General features: G+C 48.7%; 3 protein-coding genes across 5 annotated transcripts; 2 read left to right on the top strand and 1 right to left on the bottom strand.

Annotated features, from left to right (window-relative positions):
* Positions 1-105: 105 nt before the first annotated feature.
* On the top strand, positions 106-18041 carry Ctns (cystinosin, lysosomal cystine transporter). 3 transcript variants are annotated; one of them, XM_071603362.1, is made up of 12 exons: positions 106-692; positions 1812-1891; positions 6787-6865; positions 8094-8178; positions 12415-12518; positions 12642-12773; positions 13461-13560; positions 13649-13768; positions 15131-15301; positions 16228-16345; positions 16621-16735; positions 17087-18041. In XM_071603362.1, the coding sequence occupies exons 1-12, from the start codon at positions 673-675 to the stop codon at positions 17202-17204; spliced, it is 1242 nt and encodes a 413-aa protein (XP_071459463.1). In that variant the 5' UTR covers positions 106-672; the 3' UTR covers positions 17205-18041. The 3 variants fall into 3 exon arrangements, with proteins under 3 accessions (XP_071459463.1, XP_027778391.1, XP_027778390.1); XM_027922590.2 differs by lacking the exon at positions 17087-18041 and having other exon boundaries at positions 107-494; positions 16621-17054; XM_027922589.2 differs by lacking the exon at positions 17087-18041 and having other exon boundaries at positions 107-692; positions 16621-17054.
* Positions 18042-19156: 1115 nt separating this feature from the next.
* Tax1bp3 (Tax1 binding protein 3) lies at positions 19157-24397 on the bottom strand. Its single transcript, XM_027922591.3, has 4 exons — positions 24253-24397; positions 20968-21087; positions 20472-20549; positions 19157-20167 (listed from the first exon to the last, which is right to left on the bottom strand). The coding sequence occupies exons 1-4, from the start codon at positions 24289-24291 to the stop codon at positions 20030-20032; spliced, it is 375 nt and encodes a 124-aa protein (XP_027778392.1). The 5' UTR covers positions 24292-24397; the 3' UTR covers positions 19157-20029.
* A 127-nt stretch (positions 24398-24524) lies between these two features.
* Emc6 (ER membrane protein complex subunit 6) lies at positions 24525-25403 on the top strand. The gene is made up of 2 exons (XM_027922592.2): positions 24525-24649; positions 24836-25403. Exon 2 carries the CDS (start codon positions 24884-24886, stop codon positions 25214-25216), a length of 333 nt encoding a protein of 110 aa, XP_027778393.1. The 5' UTR covers positions 24525-24649; positions 24836-24883; the 3' UTR covers positions 25217-25403.
* Positions 25404-25640: the final 237 nt, after the last annotated feature.

Below are 25640 nucleotides of genomic sequence, written 5' to 3'. Positions count from 1 at the left end.
GGCTTCGCCTGCCAGTCTTTCAGCCACACTCAACATGGCGGCCTCTTCTCTTCCCATTGGCCGAGGACTCTCACGCCCTCCAGACGGACCCAGAGGGTTCCGCCCTTAGGGCAAAGGTTCGGGGACTGGATCGTTGACCCAGCTTCTCTCCCTGAAGCAGCACAGAGTTCACCTGTAAACCATGCAGGCTCCGAGAGAAATGGCTTGACTTTCCTTCACACGGGAGCCCCCATCTCTGCCAAGGCCTTTCGCTGTCCCCTTAACCCTTAACCCAGCTCTGGCCTGCTGAGACGTAAAAACTACAACTTCCAGAGGGCCTTGCGCGGAGATCTGTCCTCCATAAGTCAGGTGGCTCAAGTCAGGTGACAGCTGGGCCCGCCCTCACACAAATTCTGAGCGGCCCGGGGAATCGGGTACCTTCCCAAGCGGCACCTGGCGCGAGGTTGCTGCGAACGGTGAGATCGGTCCCCGGAGCCTAGGAAGCTCTCTATGAGGTGAGAGTCGGCAGGACCTGGACAGCCTCCCATTTCCCAGGCGGACCCCCTAAGGCCTAGAGACTGGCACAGCACGTCAGCTGGACAGCCTGCCGCGGATCCAGCCCCCTTAGCCGCGCCTGGGTTCCATCTCCTGTCACCAGTCCTGGCTTGGTGACACCGGACAGACCTAACGTTGATGGGAGAACTCGGGTGGTGGTGAGCGGAACCTGGGACACTGGGCTGTCGGGATGGTGTGTGGATGACTCTACCTTAGAGTGCTTCAGTCCCCTTCCCCGCCTCCTGCTTCGCTGCCGCTTGAATCTGGGTGTGCAGATCGCTTGAAGAGGGCAGACGCTGAGGTGACCGTTCCAGGAATTCCTATTAATTTGCCCAGTGCTAGTCTCCGGGGCAGTCAGCAGGAGGAAATCCCGACCCTGCCCTCTGGGGTTCTCAAACTGAAGGAAGGGAGGACAGCTGAACCCTTGTGAGAGCTTGCTAGGTGCCCTAGGGAACAGTAGTAATTGCTTTACATCATTGTTTCTCAATCTGTTTACCCTTGTCAACCCACTCCCACCTTCAGATTTTTAATTGTGCTGATAAACTGTACTTGTTTATATATTATGGCACTTGGGAGGACCAAAAAGCAATGCATTATCTTAGGGTTGTTTGTTTTTTTTTTCAACATCCCCAGAAACCAATTGTAGCCCCCATCGAGAATTCATGCTTTACATCTCATATCATTTAAATCCTATGTGGTAGTGAGATTAGATAGTTAGATTATCAATCTGACTTTTAAGCATTTTAATCAATTTATCTATCAGTGTCTTTTTGTCTTTCCTGGAATCCTTCCTGCTGAGTGTCTCAGCCTTTGGGGATGAAGGACTTTTGCTGACCAAGTGTTCAAGACAGTCTGTGAAATGAGGAAGAAACTGGGTTTTTTTTTTTTTTTTTTTGGAGGGGCGGGGGGAGCAAGAACCCTAAAGACAATAAAACTGAATTCTTTCTTTCTGTTAACTAGGTTGCAAAAAGCAGTTGAAGAGGGAAAAATTAAAGTCTGTGTTCACTTCCTCAGGGTGGGACTTTACATAACCTTCTAAGCTGTTCCGAGCTGGTTTCCCCATATATCAAAGAAAGATAAGTCCTCTTCTTTCTTCATAGAAAGAAGGATCCCCTTCTCTGAGGTTGTGGTGCAAAACCCATGAAGTCAGAAATGTGAAGTGAAAGTCCTTTTATGGGCCATTCCATGCCATGATTGTGGGAGCATATCATCTTCCTAAAGCTGAGCTGATTCATCCTTAACATGATGTTCTCTTACTGTTTGTTTTTTCTTCCTAGTTCTGCAAAATCAAAGAACATGATAAGGAATTGGCTGCTTATTTTTATCCTTTTCCCCCTGAAGCTTGTAGAGAAATGTGGTAAGTTTAAAAATGAGTCATCAACTTTTAAAAAAGAGAAACAAACAGTGAGTAACCTGTCCTCTTTGTCACCGAAGGTCTACTATTGTCCAGGCCATGCATATCTGCCTGCCCTTCAGCCACGTGGTCTGCTCTGGGGCCCAGGAGTTTCACAAAGAGCCAGATGTGTCCACAAATAATTGTCCTTCTTCCCTCAGGTCCCTGTTCCCTTTTCCACATCACTAAAGTCAACAGTTGGTTCTTAAAGTCAGATTGTACAAGTGGTTCTCAAAGTCAAACTGTGGAGTTCCAACAAGCTGAGATAATATCTGTGAAAAATGACTTAGGTTTATACCCCATGGACCTCACCAAGAGAGTCAGGTGTTCTGGGAGACACTGGGGAGCCAAATGACATGGCCACCTTATTGTACTTGATCCTTCCAGATACAGACACCTGAGGAGTCTTCCTGACATTACCTTGTAATAAACTAAAACCTTTCCCTTAGAGAGGATCAGAGGACCAGGGAATAGCAGCTAACAGGGATAGGGGGACCACAGAGAAGCAGCTGGTATCAGGGTTTGCATGTCTTTGTAGGAGGGACCTTCGAGTGCTGTGTCAATTCTAGCTGTTCTCCCACTATGCAAAGCATTTCTGAAATTCCATCCAATGAAAAACTCTGTTTAGCACTCCACGGGTGCCAGTCCCATTATTTTGATCATTAACTTGGCTGTTGTTAAAAAGCAAATGCATCTTGGGGCTGAGGTTGTAGCTCAGTGGCAGAGCACTTGCCTAGCATGTGTGAGGCACTGAGTTTGATCCTCAGCACCACACACAAATAAATAAATAAATGCAGATGCATCTTGAAATCCCTGACTAAAGGGGCTGAGGATATAGTTCAGTGGTAGAGTGCTTGCCTAATATGCACAAGACTTTGGGTTTAATTCCCAGCACTGTGAAAAAAGAAAAAATCCTTGACTGAAGATTTCAAGTGAACTGGTACAAACCATGCCAACCCTGCATGTATTTTCTTAGAGCTATGCGTAATGGTTGTACCATTAAAGTTATCTAGCCTTTTAATCTCTGAGGAAACAATGGTCATCTGATCAGCTTTGTTAAATATTGGTCATGTTACTTTGTGGTCACATCTTGTTGATAATTTGTGAAAAGGGAAAGGTCCCTCTGATCATGAGGTCCATTGTTTCTCAGTAGGGATGCCAGAGCCTCACACCAGCCATATTGAGAGAATGGCTCTCTGGAATTAAGGTTAGAGTGTGAGTGCATGTGTGCATGCACATTGAACCTCCTTTTGGTAATGCTAGTAAATTCCCTTAGCTAAGAAAGAAGAGAAAATTAAGCTTCCACTACTCCAGTTATATAGAGGGGAAACTGAGGCCAAGACAGAGTAGAATTCAGAGCTAGAATGAAACAAAGCTAAGACTTTGCTAGGATCTCTACTCCATTATATCACTTTGCCTCCTTTCCTGAATGTCATTATGAAAGAATAGTGTGAGTTACCATAAAATCAAGCACCTGGAGCTAGATTTCTAGCTGATTCTGCTGTACCCTTCTTCTGTGCTTTGAGGAGTGATCTTAGGACTATAGATGAGATGAGTGATCTCCAGAGTATTTATCTCTGACTTCTTTGGGTGGAATCTAAGGCAGTGCAGCCTAGCAGCAAGAACCTGAGCTTTGGATCCGACCATTCCAGGTTTGACTCCTGCCCCCACCATTTTTAAACTATATGGGCAAGACACCTTCCCTCTGAGAATTTTCAGCTTTCTCATATCTAAAGTAGGACTGAAAAAATGCCTACCCCTGACTGGCAATATAGCATAGTGGTATATTGCTTGCCTAGTATGCACAAGGTCCTGGGTTCAATCCCCAACACGACAAAATCAACAAATAAGTAATTCCCTTTTCCACATCAAAAAATAAATGAGCCGGGCACCATGACTCATGCCTATAATCCCAGCAACTTGGGTACCTGAGACAGTAGGATACCAAGTTGGAGGCCAGCCTCAGCAACTTAGTGAGGAAGGCCCTCAGCAACTTAAAATATCTATCTCAAAATAAAAGGGCTGAGGGTGTAACTCAGTGAAAGTGCCCCTGGATTAAATCCCTAGTACCAAAAATAAATATATAAATTAATTATATTAAATGCCTGCTCCTTGTAATAATTACAAAATGGGAGTTAAGAATATAGTGGACTGGCTGGCATGAAATTAGATGAAGAGCAGGAGAGGTCCCAGTAAGTATTAGTTTAAAAAAAAAAAAAACAGAGCCTGTTTAGTGAAAACTGAGGTGGATTCACTGTGACTCCTTTGGTAATTATGATATGGTGTCTAAAGGCTCCCACCCCAGAGCGAACCTTAAGATGTACTTTTCCAGGTTATGGTACCAGCTTCCTGGCTGCTAAAATGTCCTGGGCTAAAATGTCCTGTAGTTTCAAAATGATGATGATGATAGTAACCAATAATTATTTCATATGCAGGTCAAGTGGAAAGCATGTTACAAACATTACTACCTTTTATTTTCACAGTGATCCTTTAAGATAGGTCTTGCTATTTTCCCCCATTTTACAGATGAGGAAATGGAGACTCAGAGAGATTCAGTACCTTACCCATGATCACATAGCTAGGAAGAGTCAGAGCCATGGTGGAACTGTGTGATTTCAGAGTGTTAAATACTGCTGTCTTTTGTGGTGCTGAGTGAGGGGGACATAAACATTCTTGGATCTGGTTCCTTGAGAGTTCATAACTTCCTCCTTTTACATGCAAAGTCTGTGAAAAATCTAAGGCCTTGTGGATCTCCCACTCACTCTGACCACTGTTCCAAAAGAACCCTAGGTACCTAGAGGTATGGGTGGCTGCCTGATGTCATTTTTAGTACCCCTGTCCTGAGCAGTGGCTCTTTATGGGACTTGGTTATCTGGTGTGGTCCTCAGTTCTGGGTAAAATGAACTGCACCACCCCAGTTTGCAAGACCAGAATAAAACCTCAGATAAGTATCAGAGCATTGGTGCTCCCTTCTGCAGCACATATACTAAATTGAAATGATATCAGAGCAGTGAAAATGAAAACAAAAAGTGGGACAGAGTCACCAAATTGCCTCCAGGTCCTGAGGCTATAGTTAACTATGAGAGGGACCTCCAGGCATTGTGGTGCACACCTGTAATCCCAGTGGATCAGGTGGCTGAGGCAGGAGGATCATGAGTTCAAAGCCAGCCTCAGCAAAAGCAAGGCACTAAGCAACTCAATGAACCTGTCTCTAAATAAAATACAAAATAGGGCTGGGATGTGACTCAGTGTTAAGTGCCTATGAGTTCAATGCCCATGAGTTCAATCCCCAGTACCCAAAATAGAGAGAGAGAGAGGGAGGGACCAACATACTATGAGCAGCTTGGCCTCTACAAGGACCTGAGGGAGCCAGGCAAGAGGATACTGTAGATCACAGACAGTGGGCATCTCAGCTGGGGGATTTTCAGACTGGAGGCAGCCTTCATCCACATTCCTAGATGAAGGGCTAAGAGGTAGAAGTAATCTCAGATGTGATCAGAAAGGCTCCAGGTAGCAGAACTGGACCCAGAAATGTGAGTTTCAGGTTGCCTGAGCACCTTGGAGAAGATGAGATGACTCTCCCTGTAGGTGTCCAGGCAGGGGAAGAAGAACTACCAGGTAGGAGTATTGAAGAAGGAGAATCAACAGAGGAAGCTGAATTAAATTTTAGTTCTCAGTTCTTCATTATCTGCCTTTAAGGAGTCTGGGTAGAGGAGACCTGGGCCCTGCTTGCAGGCTCTACCCCTACAAGAACCATCTTCATCAGAGTTGAGCACCTGCTCTCCCGTTTGGGTGCCATTCCCATCCCAATTTAGATTCATAATCATGACCTCTGGACTGCATAACCCTAAGGTCTGTGAGACAGGAAAGGTGAGATGGGGAGGTTATGGCATAATGTTTTAAGCACACCTGGAGTGGAGGTAAGGGCAGGGATGAGGAGGTGGGCTGCCCAAAGAACACAAGAAGAGCTTGAAGAGGCAAGTTTGGTCATGTTCTGAGACCAGGGTACCCTGGGGTAGTTGACCTCCCAAGGTGATTTTTTTGGTTGTTGTTGTTGTTTGGTATTGGGGATTAAACCCAGGGTCTCCTGCATGCTAATCACGTGCTCTACCATTTAACTACACACCCAGTTTCCCAAGGTGATTTTCTAACACCCAAACGGGCTTCCTCCCTCATCCTGGAAGCACCTATTTGTCTACCTTATCTTGAGTTAACATCTTAATGCCAAGAAGAAATCCTTTATGATGAAAAATGTGTATCTTTAACTATTCTCCAGTCACTACCTTATCGCCAGCTTCAGGAGGGGGATCCATGCATGGGTTAAGCTGAATCAATAAGGGATTGTAAAAGGGTTCTTTAAAACCATGTTAGCTGGGCCCCATGCATGTCTTGAGACTGCAGAGAGGGGCTGGACCAGTTCTTCAGGATTATATAACCTTATAAAGAAGAGACCCCTGTGTTATCCATCTGAAGAGGTGGTTCCCATTCACCATTTATAATCCCAAATGGTGGCATGAATTCCTTTGTGGTAATTTTGGAGCTCCGTGCTTGTAAATTGTCTCCAGGTAACTAAGCCTCAGGCCCTCAGAGCCTGTCAGAAGAGGAAATTGGGGAGAAAGCTCCAGCATTTCCTGCTCTGGCCTATGGCACCTTCTGTCTCTGTCTCTGGCAACAGATGTGGAAGGAGCATAATGAGGCCCATGTATCCAGTCCCCTCATGGAGCCTCCAGTACCTCCCTCTCTTCACTTAGAAAGTAGGATGTCAGTGATCAGATGTCAGGGGCCCTTATGCCTATTTCTTCTCATGGGCGTGAACACTCTGATCTGATGACTCACATCATTGACTTGGGTCCTTCCAGAATCGACTGTCAGCTTCACCGTGCCTCCTGTTGTGAAACTGGAAAATGGCAGTTCAACCAACGTCAGCATCACCCTGGGGTAAGTTGTCAGGCCCATTTTTGTCCTCAGCCCCACTTGTATGGGCCCTACAGTTAGGTCAGGGCTGACTGGTGGTTCAGTCTATTCATATTTCAGAGGTGACGCTTTTGCCTCTTAGTTGGAGGACAAGCCATAGAAACAACAGTGATACTAACCCTGGGCTACAGAGTAGCATCTCAGTTGAACCCCCAGACTGAATCCTTCCACTAGGAGGAAGAAGAAGGGGTGCTTCTTACCAGAGACACAAGCTTTTTCTCCCCATGTGGAGAGTTCTAGAGTAATGAACAATCGATGACAGACTTCAAGACCCTTTCCAAGACTAAATACTTGAAGAGATCCCTGAAGGTCAAGGGGCAAGAAGCTGAACTACTGATTAGTCCTGCTGAGGTTACTTCCAAAAGCAGAAGTGACCATATGGCATAATCCCACTCCTGCAATGCTCATGCTTGGCCTTTGTCGGAGACTCTTACTTGATGACCCCTTCAAATTTAGGCACAGCGGTCTTGACCTAGTCTAGACTGTGCCAGAAAGCCCACCTCTCCCTTTGTGCCCTTAGCTACTTCACCCTGTTCATGCACCCCAGTTGTGAGGATGCCCTGAGTTGAAGATCTGGAACCCTGTCCTTTTTTCTTTACCTTTCCTGGGAGGTATGGCTCCCAGTTTCCCTTACAGCCCTGCCATTTCATTTCCAATTCCTATCATTCCTGCACGTCCATACCTTGTAAATGTCCCAAGTCATCCTTTAACCCCAACTCACCCCCTCTAGAGTCCCTGAGTGGCTTATGGCTGGCCTCTCAATTAACTCCAAGCCTCTACACCCAGATTTGAGGTCCCTATGGGCTGTTCCCCAAGGGCCCTCATTTCCTTCAGTCAGATTCTGACTTTGTAACCAAATCCTGCTCAGATCTGACCCTTTCTGGGAAACCTTTCCCACTGCCACAGGGAGCCTCTATCTTATCCATCTCTGGATGCCTCCCAAATCATTCACAGTCAGTTTGCTACCTTCTCACATTCTCATCCTACCCTGAAGGGACATCTAATTTTCTGGTAAAGATAGAAGACACCTAAGGAGCAGGGATTCCACCTCTCTACCCCTCAGGGTTGAGCACGTAGCATTTCTTATTCCTGATTACTTGAGAAATTAAGACCTGGTGCAAAATCCAGAGGGTTGGTTGAGATTTCACAGTGTCCAATTTCTCAGCAATAATCAGACTCTTGTCCTCCACAGGCAGCCATTAAATGCAACCTTGGTGATCACTTTTGAAATCACATTTCATTCAAAAAATATTACTATCCTTGAACTCCCTGATGAAGTAAGTAACAAATCTAACTAATGGGAAATGCTAAATAACAAAACATGTTGTAATTAAGAGTTTGTGGCTATGGGTCACCTAGATTGTCCCTGTTTCATCATTCCAAAAATCTGTGACTTTTGTTTTCATCAGTCTCTTTGGGGATGAGCATTTTATGCTATATAACTTTGATTAAGAAGGAGATAGGAAGAAGCCAGAGGCAAAAGTGGTTCTGAGAATTAGAAGTTCTTAAGATAGTTTTCTAAGGCCTTACTACTCAAGAATATTCATGAACCAGCAGCATTAGTCTTGTTTAAAAATCTTTCAGTTGTTCCAGGCATGGTGGCACCCACCTGTAATCCCAGCTACTCAAGAGATAGGAGGCCAGCCTCCACAATTTAGCAGAGCCCTAAGCAACTTAGTGAGACCCTGTCTCAAAAGTAAAAAAATAAAAAGGCTGGGGATGTGGCTCAGGAAGGAAGGAAGGAAAAAATCTTTCAGTTGCTGGGGCTATACTCAAGTGTTAGAGTATGTGTCTAGCATGCTGGGGCCCTGGGTTCAATCCCCAACACCACAAAAATAATAATAACTTTTTAGAAACATAAACTCTTAGGCCCTATCCCAGATTCAAAGTGTATATGTTAGCAAGGTCCCCAGATGATTGGGGTCCACATTAAAGTTTATGAAACTTTTTTAAAAAACATTAATTTTTTTAGTTGTAAGTGGACACAGTATCTTTATTTTATTTTTATGTGGTGCTGAGGATCGAACCCAGTGCCTCACGCATGCTAGACCAGCACTCTTCCTCTGAGCCACAACCCCAGCCAAGTTGTTCATAACATGAGGCACTATGTTCAATTCTCAGCGCTGCATATAAATAAATAAAGTCTGTTGACAACTTTTAAAAAAAAGTACATTTACTCTTAAAAAAAATGTTTATGAAACTCTCTTCTGAGACACTATTGAGTGGATATCATTTGTAAAACCCAGTTCCAGAGGCTGCCTGGGATAATAGTAACAATTATTCAGAGCTTTATGTATTTATCTATTTGTATGTACCTTGTTTCCTCCTTACCAGGGATGTAAGCCAGTTGCCACTCAACTAGATAAGAATAGGGAGGCAGCAAGCCAGGCGTCTTAGCTCACGCCTGTAATCCCAGCAGCTAGGGAGGCTGAGGCAGGAAGATAGGGAATCCAAAGCCAGCCTCAACAACTTGGTGAAGCCCCTACCAACTTGGTGAGAACCTGTCTCAAAAAATAAAAAGGGCTGGGAGGTGGCTTAGGGGTTAGACCCCTGGTACCAAAAAAAAAAAGAAGAAGAAGAATAGGGAGATAGTAACTCAGGAGAAATAAGGGTTTAAAAATAAATTAATTTTTAAAAAACAAGATGAATACAAATCAGTTAGGATGAATAACTTCTGGAGATCTATCATGACTATAGTTAATAATAAGGTATTATGTATAGTCGTGCACCAAATAACCTGTTGGTCAACAGAGGACCACGTAAAGGACAGTGGTCCCATAAGATTATACTGTATATTGGGCTGGGGATGTGGCTCAAGCGGTAGCGCGCTCGCCTGGCATGCGTGCGGCCCGGGTTCGATCCTCAGCACCACATACAAACAAAGATGTTGGGTCATACAAAGATGTTGTGTCTGCCGATAACTAAAAAAATAAATAAATATTTAAAAAAAAAAAAAGATTATACTGTATAGTGTGACAAGTTAGCCATCTCAACTCGTATTTATCCATTCTATATTGTTCATATAATTATAAAATTGCCTAATATGTTAAATCAGAGCATACCCCATTATTAAGGAAGTCATGACTGTGATGGAAGACTGTTAAGAGATTTTAAATGTTTCCACCTTAAAAAAAAACAAAACAGATTTACACCATAAAAAAAGGATAAGTGCGGGTATGGTGGCACACACCTATAATCCAAGCTACTTGGGAGGCTGAAGCAAAAGGATAGCAAGTTCAAGGCCAGCCTGGGAAACTTAGTGAGACCCTGCCCCAAAATAAATAATAAAAGGGCTGGGGATATGGCTCAGTGGTAGAGCACCCCTAGATAAATCCCTAGTATCACAACAAGAACAAAAAAAAGGAGGCTGGATATGTTAATTAGCTAACATTGTACATATGTTCAATTTTTATTTGTCAGTCATACCTTCACAATGCCAGGGAGGGATGCAGGGCTGAGCTGGAAGGCCCTGAGGCCATGGCGGGGAGGTGTGGAGGTGGACAGCAAAATCAGTGGTGAGGTCCAGTATGCAAACAGTAGTGAAACATGATCAATCTCAAGAGTTGGAGAATCTGGCAAATGCAGCACTGCTGAGAGAGGGGCTTCAGAGTGTCCCTTTAAAGGGATCCTATGTGAGAGGAGACCTTGATCCCTTGATAAGGCATTAGCCTGTGCCATTTCTCACAGCTTACTGCCACCAAGGGTCCAGGGGCAGCAAGCAGTACAAGAAGAGCAGCTGGTTCCAATAGCAGGTCTGAGCAGCCCTCTTCATCCACAGATCACGTTTAGACTCTGGGAGGAACACACTACTTAGTTTAGGGCAAACATCTACATAAGAGTAATCCTCTTTTAAAAGTAAATGGAAGCCACACAGTATCAAGCTAAAAAGGCCGACACAAAAATCATGGGCTGTCGGATTCATTGTATATAAAGTACTAACAAAGTGACCATATGGTGTCAGCGGTTACCCTTGGGGTCAGGAGACCAAAGAAGCGGGTGGTACAGGGCTTCTGGGGTGTTGTTTCATTTCTTGATCTGGGAGCTGGGTACATTCTGTCTGTAGACATTTCATCCAGCTGTGATGTGTGTACTTTTCGGTATGCGTGTTACAGTTCAGTTTATTAGGAAAAAATTCACAGTAGGAGTCAAACAAGCCATTTGTATCAAATGACCTTTGGACACTTTTCAGACTCTTGCTTCACTGGCCCCTCCTCATCCAGCTCTTACCACTCCTGTCCATTAGAAGTGACATTAGAAGTCATTGATTAGAACCTGGGAGTTGGGTTATCTAGAAACCTGTTCTGTGAGCCTTGGATAAGGTCATTCATCAGGACACAGCACAAGATCGTTTATAATGTCTGACTTGACCACACTGTGAGGATTAAAAGCAATACCAGCAAGTATAAAATATCGGGCCTAATCATTTCAGTCTGCCTTATTTTGGTTGATTTCTGATTCACCAATTTCTCCCTGCCTAGTTCCAAAGGGATTTAATGACCACTTACAAATATATAAACAGCACTGCAAATGAAGTGACAGGAAAATAAAAGAGCTAAGAGCGGTGCATGTCATCAAATTTCCATTTCAAAGTCAAACTCAGAGATGTAGGGGGTTTGAAATGGTTGTCCTGCTAAAGTCCCCTGATTTCTGGTGCTAAAACCAAAAAGCCAGTGCCTCAAGGGTCCTTATTAAGGAGCCATTATCAGCTAACATTCATGGAGCTGTATCTCCATGGAACCAACTATATGGGTTGAGGGTAGACCATAGGTCTCACCCAGGGAACAAACAGATTGAGGACACAGGAGACAGTTTGGTTCACTAAAGATATATCACCCTGTTCCCTGCTACCCTGGGATGGGGGGATTGAGAGCAGATGTTGCAGGCAGGCCTCCAAGTCCATTTTCCTGGAGCAGCACATTAGGCAGAAATGTGGTTAAGAACCTTCATGTTTGTCAAGCATTTGATTTGTTCACTTGGCAACCAGGCAAGGGGTAGGACAGACATCCTCTTGTGGATCTTGAGGAGTCTAATGATGATGGAAATACATGTAACACAACTGTCAGAGTACAGCATGAAAGGAAGCACTCACTGTTTGCCATGTGTCAAGCTTTGTACTGGAAGCTTTGTGGACATCATGTCATTCACAGAAACCCTGTGAGATAGTCACTTATGTTATTCCAATTTATAGATAATCAGACTGAAATCAGAGCATAAATAACATGAGTAGTGAGAGAAAGAAAGTCATCCCACCCTCCCTCAGAATTGAGCCCTGGAAGGCCCTGAGGACCAGTCCATAGTTCTGCTCAAAGTCAAACACAGAGATGTAGGGGATTTGAAGTGGTTGTCTATCTCAACATTTCTGCCTTTTTTTTTTTTCAGCAAGCTCTTTGAAGATAGGGACCATCTATGATGGACCTTCTCCTCATTCCCTCATTTGTAGGCTGGTGTAAGACACTTGGTGAGACCCTAAATAATTATATGTGGCCTCAGATCAAATTAAGTCTTTCTAACAGGTTGAAGTGCCTCCCGGAGTGACAAATTCCTCTTTTCAAGTGACTTCTCAAAATGTTGGACAAGTGACTGTTTATCTGCATGGAAATTATTCCAATGCAACCAGGTAGGCTAGCCTCCTCCCTGGCCACATGGGCCTTGAGGAAAGGGAGGCCATGCTGGGCAGAGGGCAGAAGGGCTTTCTTCAGAAGCCCAGCCTTAGCTCATCACATCCCAAATCCCTTTCTAGCCCAAGGATACGCTTCTTGGTGATCCGCAGCAACACCATTAGCATCATAAACCAGGTGATTGGGTGGATCTACTTTGTGGCTTGGTCCATCTCCTTCTACCCTCAGGTGATCAAGAACTGGAGGCGGAAGAGGTAACCTTCTAAGCTTTGCCTGAGGCCTGTGGGGCAGTGAGAAGGGGCATTCCAGTGAGGCTGCAGTTGGTGCTGCTTCCCACTCTTCCCTCTGCTCTTCTCTGTCTGCCTTCTCAAGAAGGTTGTCCTGATGGGAAAGTCCTCTCTAAGAGCCTAGGTAGGAGTCCAGTGCTGAGCATTGGTCCCTTAGCCAGTTCAGTCCCTCCCTGTGGAAGCAACAAGATGGGCTTCTCAGCTAAGAATGGACCGGGTAGGGGAAAAGCCCACCCAAACCTCCAGAGCCCTGGAAGACTGAGGTGTCAAGTCACTCATCCTTCAGTCCTGGGGACGAAGCACTCCCACCTGATTTTAAAGACAAAAGTGAAAGTGGGCTTGGGGGTGCATCTTCATGCAGCAAGGACACAAGCTCTGCTGCAGTCACCCTAGCCATGGGAGCCTCATAGCAGAGAGTCAGCAAGGGCAGAGGTACTTCTGCAGGAGGCCTCCAGGATCCCCTGTGGGAGCCAGGACTGGAGGAGCAAGTGAGGGAGGAAGGGAATCGGCACCCAAGAGGACAGGGGTTGGGTGGCATTGACTGTGGAATATTAAAGAACCAAAGAACAGTGCTCTCCTCACACTTCACCCGCTAGGAGCTCCGTCCCCTCCCAGGTCTCACCCTTCCCTTCTGCATCCCTTTGCCCTTGGCAGTGTCATTGGTCTGAGCTTCGATTTTGTGGCCCTGAACCTGATGGGCTTTGTGGCCTACAGCGTGTTCAACATCGGCCTCCTGTGGATACCCTACATCAAGGTATGACACTGCCTGTCCCCCACGGCTTGTCCAAGCTTCTTGCTGACTACCTGCATCTCACCTCCCAGCTTCTCCCCACCCTCAACAGGAACAGTTTTTCATCAAATATCCCAATGGCGTGAACCCTGTGGACAGTAATGACGTCTTCTTCAGCCTGCACGCAGTTGCCCTCACCCTGATTGTCATCGTGCAGTGCTGCCTGTATGAGGTGAGAGATAGGGCCTGGCAGCCAGGCCCACCAGGAGCTATCCCAGCCAACACCTGTCCCAACCCACCCACATGCCACCTGCCATTCCTACCTGCCACTGGATAGAGATGCAGAATCCTCAGAAAGGAAACATAGTCATTCAGCATCTACTTCCCAGGCCTGGATAATGGATCAGGCCCTGTGCCAGGCACAGAGAACACCTAGTGAGTTCAAGCCCACAGGGCTCCAAAATCTTTTATGAGGGACACAGAGAAAAGCAGTGACAAAACATCAGGCTGAGAGCTGTGTGGATCAGGGAGCACAGGAGGCAGAGTAGAGGCCCAAAGCCAGCCAGGGAGGAAAGGGAAGGAGGGTGATGAGGAAATGATTCTTATTGCGGTTCCAGGGTGAATGACGTTCTGTGTTATTAAAGGGGAAGATGGGGTTGTCATTCCCCATGAAGGGACAGAACTTTGGAGGCTGAGGAGCATTTGAGAGGAAGTATAAGCAGATGGGTGTGGCCAGGGCTTAGGGTGCCAGCTGGAGAGTTGGCTCCACAGAGGTTAGGAGGAGCCTAGGATCAGCCTTGTTGGAGGCCCATTGGAGTCTAAGAGTCTCAGCAGGGAAGGGCACAAAAACCCCTGAAGTGACAGCTTTGTTTTCATTTCCCTGTGGTGTGTCACCTCCTTTGGTGAGTTCTCTTTACACACTGTTCAGGGCCCACAGAGGGGCTGTGTGGCCCCCGTCTTCACGAACCTTCTCAGTTTTCTTATCCTTGGCTGTAAAACTTTGGTGAAGAAGGCCCACTTGGCACCATGTCTGGAGAAAGGCTGGGGTCAGGGCAGATTCCGGGAAGAAGGGAATGTCCAAGCAAACCCCACTAGACCTAGGATATTAAAGAGGTTCCATCTGGTCATAGAACAGGTCGAAACCTGGGCTAGGATGAGTTGCTGGGCTTCCGGTGTTGGAATTTACATCTTTAACACCCTTCACTCCTTTTGGAATGAGCTTAGAGGCCACCCAGCTTTGCAAAGCAGAAACAAAAAGTAGATAGAAACTGGAGACTGCAAGGTAAAGTTGGTGCTGGGGATGGGATCTCACAGCCTGGCAGCTTGGGACCTCATCCCAGCCCAAGTGTCAACTTGTTCCATGTCCCAGATGGAGCCTGAGGATCCCTGGTATCTTTCCTACATCTCACCTTTCACTGAACATAGCCTCAGTGTAGGCCTCCCTCACATGGGCTATGTCAATGCCAGGCTTCCATCTCCAGCTCTCCCCTTCAGCCCACTCTGCACCCCTCCTTCATGGTCATCCCCTCCTGAGATCCTGCAGCAGCCCCTTGTGCCCCTATCTACAGCCCCATCCTCTTTGTCTCATCCTCAGCGAGGCAGCCAGCGTGTGTCACGACCCGCCATCGGCTTCCTGGTACTCTTGTGGCTCTTCGCCTTCATCACCATGATTGTGGCTGCAGCTGGGGCAACCACATGGCTGCAATTTCTCTTCTGTTTCTCCTACATCAAGCTTGCTGTCACACTGGTCAAGTATTTTCCACAGGTACTCCATGACCTTGCTGCATTATCATAAGGCCGATAGTGTGAGAGGTGAGAGGTCCTAAGCTCAGGCCCTGCTCCCAAGGCAGCTTTTGCCAGGGCATGGAAACCAGGGTGGAAAACCTCAGTGGAAACTAGTGAACCCTGGGAGGTAGGGAGCCCCAGTGGAAGACATTTAGGAGCATCTGGGACTGCATAGGTAACAGCAAATATGGACCCTGACTGGGAGAGGACCACCAAAGAGGCCAAGACCTCCCTCCCATGTGGTACCAGTCAAGGAAGCCCAAAGAGCACCACGGGTTTGGAGGAGGGCTATGGAGCCTAGGCAGGAGGAAGAAGGGAATGTCCAAGCAAAACCCACTAGACCTAGGATACTAAAGAGGAGCCCCGGAAGCCCAGCATGGCTCAGATGGGAGTTATTTTCACTCTATAGATGGGGAAACTAAGGCAAGGAGAACTCGGTGATTTGCCCAAGGTAACAGCTCTGATGATGGAGCAGGTATTCCATACCAGGAAGCCAGGCTCCCAGCCTGTGTTGTTAAGGCACAGCACAAGTCCATGCTGAATACAGGGACAGCTTCATTAGAGATGGGAAGAAGAATCAGAGTTGCTGGAAAACCAGGATAGGGCTTCATCCATGGGTAGGAGTAGAGAAGGCAGCGGCTGTTCTCCCTCCCTCCCTCCAATGAGTTGGGAGGTGCTGGAGTGAAAGGAAGGACTTCAATTGCCGTGCCTGCAGATGAAACCCCAGGACCACCCAGACTGTTCTTTTGGCTGAGGCTTGTCAGAGCCTAAAGGTCACCATGTTCCTTGGAGCCAAGGCTTAGGCACAAAAGTGGGATGAATCAGAGCCACCCTTGTTTAGAGTGGCAGACATAAGGCATAGCCATCCAGCCCCCTCACAGCCCTCCATCTGTCTGTGTGACCCAGGCCTACATGAACTTTTACTACAAAAGCACTGCGGGCTGGAGCATTGGCAATGTGCTCCTGGACTTCATAGGGGGCAGCTTCAGCCTCCTCCAGATGTTCCTCCAGTCCTACAATAATGGTGAGTCAGCCAACAGGCTGCCCCCACCCAGTGGGTGTAGACACAGGGTAGGGTCAGGCTTTGGGACCCACTGCCCCCATCCCCAAGCCATAGCTACTCCCAGCAGCCTGGGGATTCCAAGCTCATCCCAGCCTACAAGGACAAACTCACCCAGGGGCTTTGCAGCTAGAGAATTTGCAGTCCTGGGCAAATGGGGACCCCCAAACCCCACATGTGCCAACTGCCACAGGAACTGCCAACCTAAAACCAGATTCTGTCCCCTTGACTATTAACAGACCAATGGACATTGATCTTCGGAGACCCAACCAAGTTTGGACTTGGCGTCTTCTCCATCTTCTTTGATGTTGTCTTCTTCATTCAGCACTTCTGTTTGTACAGAAAGAGACCAGGGTACGAGCAGCTGACCTAGCACCCAGAGACCTAGTGTAAATGGCCAAGACCCTGGGCCCTGGTGGGTAAGGCTGCACCCAGCAAACACCAGAGAAGAGGTTGGTGTGCAGGGCTGGCTCGGATGTGCTGACAGAGGAGAAGTGCTCTCTTCCTCAGGGCCAGTGCCTTAAACTCAACCAGCCTGCCTTCATCCAGTTCTCTCTGGGACAGACACCAGACTCTGCTCCAAGACTGAAAGCTAGACCTCAGGCTGTCCCTCCCAGCCTCCCCAGAAGTCTCAGCCCCTCCCAGGCCTCAAGGGCCAGGCATCTGGCCTTCCTGCATCTTGATGCTCCATCTTTTTTCTTTAAGGCTTCAGGCAGCATACACAGGTCCTGACAGCCATCTCAGGTGGAACTGGGTGCAGAACTTGCAGCTGAAGGCCTTTCCCCAAACAACCAATGTTTCTGGGCGCACCTTGAAGGGCTGACCTTGCAGCCAGGAGAGCCAAGGGCACTTTGCTGCCACTGCTGTGTTCCCAGAGACCAAGTAGCCAGGTGCTGTGGCCAGTGGACTCAAAGGTGCTGGTGGCGGAGGGGAGAGGATTTGGGGGTTAGGCCTTGGGGTCCTTTGTCTGAAGGTCCCCAAGACTCTCATTCTACATAACTCAGATTCTACAACAGCAGTACAGATGGCCCCAGCCAGGGCCTGGTGAAGAGGATTTCTGAACCTTGAGATGCCTGCCAGATCGATTCTGAAGTGAACTGATGCCCAATGCCCTCTGGAACTTTATCATACAAAGTCAGATACCACACTAACTCCATTCAGGTTTTTTGAAGGGATGTTATGGAAGTGGCATACTTTCTTTTGTCCTCTCTCCTACCTCCACTTTTTGAGTCAGATGGGGCTCCATCTGAACCCACAGTGCTCCTAACCCAGCACCTGTACAACAGGACACACTCTACCGGCCTGTGCCTTAGAGGCCTGTCAGACCTACCAAGTGGTAAGCATATTTCCCCCAAGGGGAGGGCAGGCCCCCTTCCCTTTTCCCAGGCCCCTGAGATGCTCTAATTTGGGGGCTTCAAAGTAATTGATACTATCTCACACAATGCTTGTGGGCATAATCTTAATCTCAAACCTCCTTCCCTCCCACCCCAACCTATTGTCCTTCCTAGGGCAGGAAGGGAGGGTCCCAGGATGTGCCTTGAGTTTGCTGGCCCACACATTTTTTACTACAAGGCCAATGTAAGCGGCCTATATCCTTTTTGTTTTCATGGTGCTTGTATCCTTAATTAAAACCTGGCTTGTTTCTTTCTGCACACTCAAAGCATTTGCTAGATGCAGAAGGCTGCTCTGTTGGCCTTTAGAGCTAAGCCCTGGGGGCTTAGGGAGTTGGCCTTACTGACCTCCTGTAAAGAAATGTGTAGGGCCTAGGAGATCACTGATCTGAGGTGGCTGTGTACTGACCCTGCGCTTCATTGGGTATGCCCTCTTGGGGATATGCCCACTCAGGGCCAGGTAGGTATGTCTCGTGGGTCTCATATGCCAGTACTAAGGTACACCAGCATGTGCAAGCTGCAGATGTGGGCAAGGGTTTGTTAGAGGTTTTTAAGGGCATGACTTCACTGGAATCAGGGAAGTAAAGGTCTTATTTTCCAGATTATTCTATCCAACTGTAAGGAATTTAAGGTCTTGTTTCCCTAGAGCAGAAAATGTAGCCCAACCAAACCTATAGACCGGTTTTATTTAGGCCACCCAGAGATTTTTATAAAATATGTCCTTGGGTATTGCACTTTAAAAATAGGAGATTTCAAATTCTGGACTTTTCTTCACAAATCTGATTTGGCAATATAAGGTGGATCCAGAAGTGGCAGCACCTTCTCAGAGCTAGTAGGCAGAGGACTAGACACTGCTTACTACCTAGCTAGCTCTTGACTTGCGGAAACATCCAGGGTTATGTCCCTGGCTGTGGATCAATACTGTCTAGAGTCTCAGGGGCAGATTCTTTTCCCATGAATCCTAGAGTGCCCATGAGGCCCCTCTCAGGTGGGAACTGAAGATAGGTTACACTGAAGTACCCCCAACTTCCTTTATGTAACCTAGCTTCACAGTGACACCCCAGGTTCCCCACCTTAATTGCAGTGAAGGTATACCCAGACACAGATGTGGCCTTTGCCACATACAGGGTGTTTCCACTGAGGCTCCACCACCCATCATGGTATTAGAGCTGGGACCAGGGCTTCCCCTATGCCAGGAAGCACTTTACCACTATACCTTCAGCCCTCACTAAAGCTTCTAAGGCAACACCAGCCACACACTTTCCCGGGCAGGTGGGCCTAAAAAGAGTTGGGCTTTGTCCCAGAACAGTGGGAGACATGTTAGCCATCCTTAAAACCAAAGCACTTGTCCCATTCCACTCCATGTCTCAGCAAGGATCCCTCATGAATTCCAGCGTTCTTTATTGGACATGAGATGTTGGGTGTGGGGCAGCATCATACTGCCCCATTTCCATGGTAACCAAAGTAAGGCTGTTCACGTGCTAAGAGTAGTTGCTCCCACATGTGAATTAGTAAGCTAGACTCAAAACTACAACTGGCATCTCCAAATAGTAAGATAAAAACGCTGTGTATCAAAGTTGTGATTAAAAAAATACAAAAGTTAAAACCACGGGCATAGAGAAAAATGGCAATCCTGAGAGCTGCCCTGAAATGTCAGCTTGAACCTCAGCTAAATCCTGTAAGTAGGCAAACCCTGGGGAGGCCAGCACCCTTCAGGGAAGTGAGGGTGCATGGGAGGCTACCAGCTGCCATCCAGATGAACCTTCATAGTGCCTCCAGGAGTGTGGGGGTCTAGCCCCCCACTGGGCAATGTCGGGGTGGACAGCATGTGGCTTGGGCACTGTGGAAGTGACATAGGAAGGCAGGGCCAAGCCCTGCAGCCAGGGCAAATCAGGGAAAGCCAGCCCCGAGTGGCATTTCCCAGCTTTGGCAGCTCTCAGAAAGTGGTGTTTTCTGCTCACCCAGGCACTGCTGAAACAGCAGTGGGCTGAGCTTTGGTCATCGCAGACTGGCTTCACTCAGCTCCAGGCCCTTGTTTCCAATCCTCAGTATCCCAGAGACAGACCTGGTCCCAGAGCCTCGGGCTAGAGTGGGAGGGGAAGCAGGGCTGGCTCAGGCCTCTGGGATCAGCTGTCGCCCTTCTGAGCTGGAACCCAGCACGCAGCAGAAGCCAGGATGGAGGAGCAGAGAGAGCGTGGAAGTGGTGTCGCTGTACAAATAGGCAGGTAGGCACAAGGTAAGGATCACAGGAGGGCTGCTAGGACAGCATGGACTGCTGCACAGCCTTCTGCAGCGACTGCCGCGTCACCAGCAGGCGCACCACCTCCTCTGAGCGCTTAGTGAGCCGTTTCCGGGCCTGGTCATGTGTGACCATGGTCATGTCCCAGCCATTCACCTGATCCAGGGAGAGAAAACAGCCCACCTCAGTTCCTTGCTTCCAGGATCAGCAAGCAGAGAACTATGGTGTACCCAGGCCACCCAAGCAGGCCCCCAGACCAAAATCTCCAAACATGGAGATGTCAAGCACTAGAACTGAGTTCAAAGAAGAGCCTTTTGTCTGTGGGCCATACCAGCATGACTTCCAGTTGGCTTCGGTGAGTCCCTCTCTGCAGGAAGGCTGGGCCAATCTCTCCTAACCCCATGTGCTTCAGCCCCCTTGGTCCAAACCTTAATCTCTCCTCCTCTGGGTCACTTGTTACCTGCATGATCTTGTCTCCAATCTGCAGCCCAGCAATTTCAGCAGGACCTCCTTCAGACACACGTGTGACATAAATGCCCTGAAAGAGGGAGCCCAGGTCAAGACCTATGGTCACTGGACTTGCCCCTTATCCACAAGGCAGAGCCTAACATAACATACTCCCAGCCACTCCTCTCCCTGGGCCCAGCCTGCCCCCAGCACATTCCACCAGTGTAGACTGTGCCAGGACAGCCAGGGGGAAAGCATGGCTACCTAGGGATGTTCCAGCCCCTGCTGATGACCACCTCCTACTTTTCCTGGGCTGTCTAAGCAGGCCTTCCTAGGGCTGAGAGGCCCACTCCCCATCCCAACCCTTCCTTTTCCCACCATATCTTGACCTCTATCAGGATTGTCTGAGAAAAAGATCTGCTCCTTCCATACAGGCCCAGGAAGCAGAGACCCACCATCTCAGGCCTGTATGCCCCATGGAAAGGTCACAGGACCTAGTTCCCTCTCACCTTGTCTGTCTTATCTTCTGAGAAGGGATTTTGAGAGGGATCCTGGTCAATTCCACCTCCAATGCTGAAGCCCAAGATTAAGTTCTCACCTTGACGCAGCTTGTGAATTTCAACTCTTTGCTGGCAAAGGTAAAAAAAAAGCATGATGGGGTGAGTGGAGAATGAATCTGAGTCGGAAGCAGCAGCCTCAGGCTGCTGGGTCACCTCAGAGCTATGCCAAGGGGTGGGGCCCAATAGGGCTGGGCTGCAGATTGGAGATAAGATCATGGGGCCATCAATAGGAATCTAGCTGGTCACCAGCCTGGGAGGCTGGAGAGTTGGGACTTAAAACTTGGCAACATGGACCCACCCACACAGCTCTCTGCCCTGTCTTCCCCCTACTTCCCCAGCTTTGGTCACCATGTGTTCTAAACCCATTCTGGCCCAAGAGTCAAGGGTGCTGTGGCTGCCATGGAAGAGAGGTCCAATTTCCCAGGGAGGGGACCCACAGGGCAGGAGAGTCAGGCACAATGCAGGTACAATAAGGCAGCTCAGGTTGCTGAGCCAGCACTGTCAAAGGCAAGACATTTAGGTGCTCAGGAAAAGTAGAGAAGATCAAACTTGCACCGAAGGGAAAGGGCTTCCTTCCTAGCCAAGGGAAGCAGACCAAAGGCTTGAAGGTCTGTGAGACCAAAGAGTACAGGATGAAGATGTGGAACTGCGAGGTAAGAGGCTACAGCCGGACCAGGACAGCTGTGGGATGCAGACCTCTAAGACTATTCCTAGATGGGAGAGGGGGGTCCCCCCGAAGCCCCAGATCTTGCTCTTGTGCAGGGTTGAGGATAGTATTCTAGCCCCCCCCCCACCATACTCAGCTCCCCACCTTTCAGAGCCCTATGCAGGTACCTTCCAGTCACTAGATCCTGGGGACAGAGATTAACCAAAAGTGGAAAGTTCTGGGGAATTTTTTGTTTGTTTGCTTTGGTACCCGGGAGTGAATTCAGGGGCACTTGACCACTGAGCCACATCCCCAGCCCTATTTTGTATTTTATTTAGAGACAAGGTCTTACTGAGTTGCTTAGCGCCTCACTTTTGCTGAGGCTGATTTTGAACTCGTGATCCTCCTGTCTCAGCCTCCTAAGCCGCTGGGATTACAGGCGTGCACCACTGCGCCCAGCCCCAAGATGTAAAGTTTTAACAGGAAGAACGGGAAAAAAAGCAAATGGCAACTGGATCTGGACCTGGACCTGGAGAGGCTTCACAAAGGGATCATTTGTACCAGGCCTTAAGGAGGTGATGAGCATTGTGGCCACCTGACCGTGAACCCACTGGAGCACAGAGAATTTAGGGAATAGGGCAAGGCATGATCACATTTGATGCTAAAATGGCCACTTAGGTCATAAGTAGGAGAATGAATGTGTTGTGTGAGGTGGGTAGGGTGAGCATAGAGGCCAGAGGACATGAGCTACTTGGAAACTGAAATCCATAGACTTGATGACTGTTCATCAGGGAGAGGAGTCGAGCATCTAGCCATCTAATCTGGCTGAACACAACTATCATTTCAGATGGGGATCTAGGAGGAGAAGATAAAGTTTGAGTGCCAGAAGCCACCCACACAGGTGCCCAGAAGACAGGGCTGTGAAGCCTTTGCTCCACATGGGCAGAGGAGGGACCAAAATGGCTGTAATTCTCAAAACTATATGGGGGGGGGGGGGGGGGCGGAGGGCAGGACTGGGAGAAAAGCTTCCAGAATCCTTTCCCAATCCAAGACATAGCCAGAGAGGTTAAACCCCACCCACCATGTTCAGGCATGCTCCTGGTGTTAGAAGAATTGGACAGTTGTGGTCCTACACTTTGAGGAAGAACCTAGAACCAGGCATGACATGAGGGAAAAGGAGCAGGAAACACTATCCCTCAGGCACATTCACCTGGATCCTCAAGTCTAAAAGTGTGAGCTCCTCCAACCCACCTCCAAGGTCAGAAAAGAAACAGAAACCTGTCACTGACTTGCTGGGAGAAGTCAAGCAGTTAAGGTGGCTCTCTGGCTCCTCACTTGTGTTCCCTGTTTTCCAGCTAAGAAGCAAACCTGGAACCTTCTTTCTGGGGAAACTAGGGATCTGGAAAAGTCAAGCTGGTGCAGGGTAAAACTAGGACAGCTGGTCCTGCAGTCCAGGCTTGAGTTGCTGCTCCAAGTTCACCCTCACATGCTATCTTTATCAGTGGCTCCTTTGCCCCACCCTCCTGACTACAGAAGCTCTCCAGCACACCCATCTGAGATACCACCTCCAGTCCCTATGACTCCAAGGCTGGAACTTTTACTTAACTCCTTGCCTGCCGGGAAGGCATTTCTTCCCATTTTCTGAAACCTCTGGGAAGCAGGGTGGGAGGGCTTCCTTTATGGCTGGGCACGACCGGACTTCTCTCTAGGATTCGATTTCCCCACCTCTACCAGGGAGTTGGCTTCCAGGATCCAGTCAGCCGGGAAGCTTGTGCCCAGGTCTAGTGTCCCAAACTTCCTTTCTCCTTCTGCCTATTCTAAATGCACCCAGCATCCAAGACAAGGCAAGGAGGTGGCCAGAGGCCTGGGCTGAGTCCAAAGGGTGGTCTCGGGCCTCCAGTATCAGGTGAAGGACCTGAACTTTGCCCCAAGGGCTGAGGTTCCAGGGAAAGTTGAGAGAAGGATCAAGCCTGTTGTATGAGTTTCCGCTCTGGACAAGGCGGCGGGTGGGTCCCAAAAGCGAGGCTGGATGGGAAGGGGTAAGGGGCTGCTACTGGAGGCTCTGTCCAGCCCCACCCACCAAATCTCCCTCCCATGGGAGGCAACCGCGGAGCCAGCTGGAGCGGAGGAAGCGCTTCCTCATTCCAGAGGCTGCGACTCACGAACATCGGAGCCGGAGCCGGCGCCCGCCCCCCGTGGCTGCCCAGCTGGGGACAGGGAGGCCCGGGAAAGGGTTTTGGTTTTGGGTTGTTTTTTTTTTTTTTTTTTTTTTTCCTCCAGACTCCGTTGGGCGAGGTCTTTCTACTACTAGTTCTCTCCACCCCGGTCGGCTGAAAGGAGTCCGCCAGACGGCGGCGATGCACAAGATTTGGCCTCTACCTAGGTTTTCGGGAGGCTCTTGAGTTCCAGCCATGTTTCTTGGCCATGGGAGGTTGCAGCACCGCTCCGGCAAAGCGAGGGCCGGAGCTCTGGCCCGCTATTTGCAGGAGCCCCCGGTTCGATGCTTTGTCAACCTGTTTGGGTGTCAGTTTATCGCTCTGAAAAAATGAGGTCAGACCAAGCTGAGGAACCCGCGCGAGCGCACTCACCACCACGGCGGTGACCGGCTGGCCCGGGATGTAAGACATCTCGACCCGATCTAGCAACGAAGTACAGCTGAGAGAAGCCCGCAGTGAGAATGCCAGCGGCCGCGCCCTCTCTGGTTAACAAAGGCAGCCCTACTTGGTCCGCCCCCTCATGAATTGTTAAGAAACCTCCAGCCAATTACCCACCCGAGCGCTGTTCGGCTGTCGGAAGTCCCGGTGCGTACGTAGAGAAGCGGAGAGAGGGCGGAGCGTGGCCGAGGCGCAGGCGCAGGAGGGCGGGCGAGCTGTGTGCGCATGCGCAACCTGAGCCATCCCAGTAGCCTCCAGCACAAGATGGCGCCACGGGAATCTCTACCTCGACCTGTCTGAGGGAACGCTAAGTAACGCCGCCGTGTTTCAGGTAATTGCGAAAGCCTGGCCGGGGGATGCAGACGTGCTACCGGCCAGAGCCGTTAGTCTTCTCGGCGTCTTTTGAAGGTCCGAAACTCACAAGTGATGCCGGGTCTCGGAAGCCCGGGGGTAGGGGGCGGTGTGAACCCAACTTGCCAAGCTTCAGGCGCCACTAGTAACTTGGTTTTCTCCGCAGCTCTGCCTTGTTCCACGAGAAAGCAGAGGCTGAGCCCCGGCGGGTGCGATGGCCGCGGTGGTGGCCAAGCGGGAAGGGCCGCCGTTCATCAGCGAGGCAGCCGTGCGGGGCAACGCGGCCGTCCTGGATTACTGCCGGACCTCGGTGTCAGCGCTGTCGGGGGCCACTGCCGGCATCCTCGGCCTCACCGGCCTCTACGGCTTCATCTTCTACCTGCTTGCCTCCATCCTGCTCTCCCTGCTCCTGATCCTCAAGGCGGGAAGGAGGTGGAACAAATATTTTAAATCACGAAGACCTCTCTTTACAGGAGGCCTTATCGGAGGCCTCTTCACCTACGTCCTGTTCTGGACATTCCTCTATGGCATGGTGCACGTCTACTGAAATGAGGGCAGGGGTGACTTTTTTAAAACATCAGATTGGGAAGACTGTTGCCAGAAATTAACACCGTGTAGACTTACTTAGTTTTTAAATTGTTGAATTCGCTGCTTGTTCTGTAACGTTATAAATAATTTATATCTGAAGACAGAGAGCCTGTAATATTCTTCAGATTAAATGAAGTGTGAGACACTTTGTGAAGTTCTTTCTTGTCTTAATGTATAGTTTACCAGTGGTGCAAAAAGTCGCCAAGATTGACTTCTGGAGAGCAGGCCTTGGGCCATAGTCTGTAATTTCCCTGCTTACATGTAGGCATTTCAGAGAGGGGCTACTAGGGCTACTTACTGTTAACATCCTGAGAACGGATTAACAGTGTGTTTTTGTATTTTTTATGACCTTTATTTCATTTAATTCTAGCAATAACATGGAG

This window comes from Marmota flaviventris, chromosome 17 (assembly GCF_047511675.1).
Source record: "Marmota flaviventris isolate mMarFla1 chromosome 17, mMarFla1.hap1, whole genome shotgun sequence".
NCBI classification, from domain to species: Eukaryota; Metazoa; Chordata; class Mammalia; order Rodentia; family Sciuridae; genus Marmota; species Marmota flaviventris.
Note: the sequence above shows the minus strand (reverse complement) of the source record. Positions and strands in the feature narration are given on the sequence as shown.